Here is a 3,655-nt window from a genome sequence, read left to right on the forward strand (position 1 = left end):
GTTTTAAAATAGATATATTATGTCACAAACTTATATTAACTACCACAGTACTGGTTAAACGCAGAAAAATATTTTGTTCCACAAACGTTTAAAAAACGCAACCACAAATTTCCTGGCACCATTTAGATAGGCTCCTCGTAGGTGATTTTATTTAAAAACTCATATTCGAATTTACGGACATCAGAAAATCGCTGCGAATATGAGTTTGCATCTTTGGCAATGTACGTATACAAATTATTGCTTTAGAATATTAAAATTCTCATTGTTTTTTAAATTTTTCACAAAAGGCCAGGAGAAAAAAAAAAAGAGAAAAAATAACTTTTTATATTCTTCAAGTTTTTGCTTCAATTGTAATAAAAAAAAACCAATAAACGATTTTATGGCTAAGTTCTGGTCAGCAGTATTTTTATAACTGGAATGCTTTATTTTAAAAGGAAATGTTAAAGATAGTGCAAAAAAATCAATCAATCCAAAAGAAAAGATTAACTGTTATTGAGAAAAAAACTTGATGACAAAATTGTGAATTAGGGAAAGCGCTCTACCTAATTTATTGTATTATTACTTAGAATTGAAAAGCATGTTAATAAATGAAACGTATTAGTAAAATAAGACCTTTAGCTACTCCAGGAACAATTATACGGCGTTTTGAGTATAAATAATGCCCCTTCTTCAAAAGCTTTAGCTGGGGTCATATTTGTTACATTATTAATTGTAATTTTAGCAAATTAACCAAGACCCACTTACTTTATTTTACAAATTAAATAAATCAAGGCTGTATTTTTTAAGAAAGTTCGAAGTGAGTTCTTCAGATTACGAAAAAGCGAAATTTGCTAAAGGGAAAAGTCTGAAATAAATCTTTACATAGTTTTTCCATATAGGCGTTGCAGCTTTGTTTTAAATGACGTCAAAATAATCACTTTCAAGAAGTTTTTACGTTAGTAAACTTCTATAAGGTAATTCGTAAGTATTATTGATTATTAGTTAGTGTCCAGGCCTCTGCCACAAAAACTCTCACTAATAAGTTAAGATTTAAATTTTTCAATTTATGTGGCTCACAGTTGTTTTCTGGCTACTATTTATTGCTTAATTAGGTTTTTGATAAAAAGGTATTCGAACTTTATTTTCATTTTTTTATCAAACCTTATGATCAACTTCAATTAAAAAACTAAAAGTCTTTTTTTTTTTTGCTTTTTTTTTGAGTTGATTTGGTTAAAGCCATTTTTATCGGCTACCAAGTTACAATTAACGCAGTTATGATTATAAATCAAAGTATAACACAGTCGTACTTAACGAAACGCATGAAGTTTTTTAGTTTAAGCGCTCAACAGGCTTTCGAATATAAAATGAATGATATTTGTTATTTTAATACCATACGGAGTATAGCTTGAGTTTCTACTAAAACTATAGAAAACTTCAAATGTCGTAGATTTTTGTTTTTAATGTGAACTATTTTTAGATATTTATAAAAAATTAGAAAACAAGTTTATATGATGTTTTTTAAAAACTTAGAATGGAAACATCAATAAATCAATTCAGCTGGTATTTATATAGAGAGATGGCGAAAGAAGTGACAGCAGCCGACAACGTACTCTTTTCTCCGCTGAGCATCTACTTAGCGTTATCAATTGTTTTTGCTGGATCACGTGGGAAAACAGGTGATCAGATAAAATCAGTTTTAAAGATACAAAGTGATCCCGAAAGTCAAAATCATCATTTTAAACTTATGAAGGTATCAGTACCCTCTTCCCTACTATCTTTTGCTACTTGATTTTCATTTGTATTACTTCATTTTCATCAATCAAAACGTTAGGTTTTTTTTAGAACTTTAAGTAACCGTTTTGAAATCATTTGTGTTACACAAGCGTGTTTTTAAATTTAATTTTAGATTATTGATAAGTTGGAAAATGCATCTAACAAAGATGTAAGTGTTGGAAATAGCATTTGGGTTAAAAATAGTTATCCAATTAGAAGTGAATTTAAAGAATTATTGCACAAGTTTTACAATTCTGAAACGAGGAATGTCAATTTCCAAAATAATCCTTTATACGCAGTTTACATGATTAACCAATGGGTAGATGAAAAAACTCGTGGTAAAATTAAAAAAATCATTAAAAACGATGTCATTTCTGCAGATACTCAAATGATTATAGCAAACTTTATTTATTTCAAGTTGTCATGGAAATATTCTTTCAAAAAAGAAAACACTAAGCTTCGCTCTTTTCACATTTCAAAAAACTCTGTCGTAGAAGTACCATTGATGCACCTGCAAAAACAATTCAGGTTTTTAGAAGACCGGGAGTTAGATTCTAAATTTTTGTTAATGCCTTACAAGGGTGGTGCAATAGGAATGATGTTTATCTTACCGAATGCAAAGGATGGTCTTGATGTCCTCGAATCAAAGTTAGAACCCGAGATGGTAATAAAAAAGTATGAATCATTAAGAAAATCTCCTGAAGAAAAAGTAGATATTTACATCCCGAAGTTTAAGTTCTCGGTAACGAACAACTTAAAGACGTCCCTAATGCATCTGGGAATTGTGGATCTATTTTTACCTTCGTCAGATTTGAGCGGCATAAGTAGCACCAATAATTTATTTGTTTCTGATGTTTTGCACAAAGCATATATGGACGTAGACGAGGAAGGGACAGAAGCATCTGCCGTTACTATTGTTAATATCGCATTGAGGAGCAGGCAGATGATACGATCTTTTAAAGCTGATCATCCGTTTCTTTTCTTGGCTATTGATGGTGCCAGTCGGTTGGTATTATTTTCTGGAAGAGTTTGTAATCCGGTCATGTAGTTTACTTTTGGAGGAACCTTTATCTGAATATCTTTTTTGTTTTAAAAAATATTAATAAGTCGTAGCTTACAAAAAATAATTTCTTTATGATCACATGAATGAATTTTATTAAAAGTATTTATTTTATTAAAACGTAAAAGAAAGATTTCTTGAAATATGTTTTTACAAATTGTGCTCTTATTGTTATTACTTTTAATTTGCTTAACAGATAAATATAAAACTTTCGAAACTTAGTTTCATTTTTGTTAAGTACTATATCAAGGAAACCAAGTCGGTTTTTTAAGTAATTTTTCAGCAAACTTGTGAAGTTCCGTGCCGAAAATCCAGTAAATCAAACATTCTACTTGAATGCTTATAGAATGCAGCTAAAAGAAACAGTTCCAAAAAATTTTAGAATAATTTTTTTTTTCCTTATTTTCTTGAAAGATTAAACTTAAAAAAAATCTAAAAATGGACTTTACAGAGCAGTGCTAAAAAGTAGTTTCAAACTGCATAATAACTGTGCATAATAAATGTGCAATTGCATAATAAATATTAAGGGTCTGCGTATCGTTTTATTTCCATATCGTTATCATTCCAATATGATATCGGGAAAAAAAAATCATTGGAATGACGAGAGCTCCGGTATATCCCGAGATTTAAACTAACTACAATACTGGGGCCAATGCTATAAACATAAAAAACGAAGTTTTTTCCGTAAAACACGAAGTTTTTACCGTAAAAAGCGAAGAAAAAAAAAGTCCATTGCTATAAACATTCAAAAAACTCCGTTTTTAAGATAAAAACTTCGCTATTAAATCCAATGCTATAAACGAACAAGGGAATCGCCTTTTCAGATAAAAAATGCGTTTTTTC

At 29.7% G+C, this 3,655-nt stretch overlaps 1 protein-coding gene across 1 annotated transcript; it reads left to right on the forward strand.

Moving 5' to 3' along the window:
• The first annotated feature begins 994 nt into the window (after positions 1-994).
• LOC149878805 (serpin B4-like) lies at positions 995-2,996 on the forward strand. Its single transcript, XM_090071229.1, has 3 exons — positions 995-1,106; positions 1,510-1,729; positions 1,886-2,996. The coding sequence occupies exons 2-3, from the start codon at positions 1,511-1,513 to the stop codon at positions 2,798-2,800; spliced, it is 1,134 nt and encodes a 377-aa protein (XP_089927355.1). The 5' UTR covers positions 995-1,106; position 1,510; the 3' UTR covers positions 2,801-2,996.
• The last annotated feature ends 659 nt before the right edge of the window (positions 2,997-3,655 follow it).

Source organism: Hydra viridissima, unplaced genomic scaffold (assembly GCF_058129835.1).
Source record: "Hydra viridissima isolate aposymbiotic clone 2 unplaced genomic scaffold, HvirCarnegie_v1 scaffold_14, whole genome shotgun sequence".
Classification (NCBI taxonomy): Eukaryota; Metazoa; Cnidaria; class Hydrozoa; order Anthoathecata; family Hydridae; genus Hydra; species Hydra viridissima.

Coding starts and splice junctions, on each gene's coding strand:
- LOC149878805 (XM_090071229.1), top strand. CDS start 1,511: ATGGAAACATCAATAAATCAATTCAGCTGGTATTTATATAGAGAGATG. Junction 1,730..1,885: donor ATCATTTTAAACTTATGAAG/GTATCAGTACCC, acceptor ATTTAATTTTAG/ATTATTGATAAGTTGGAAAA.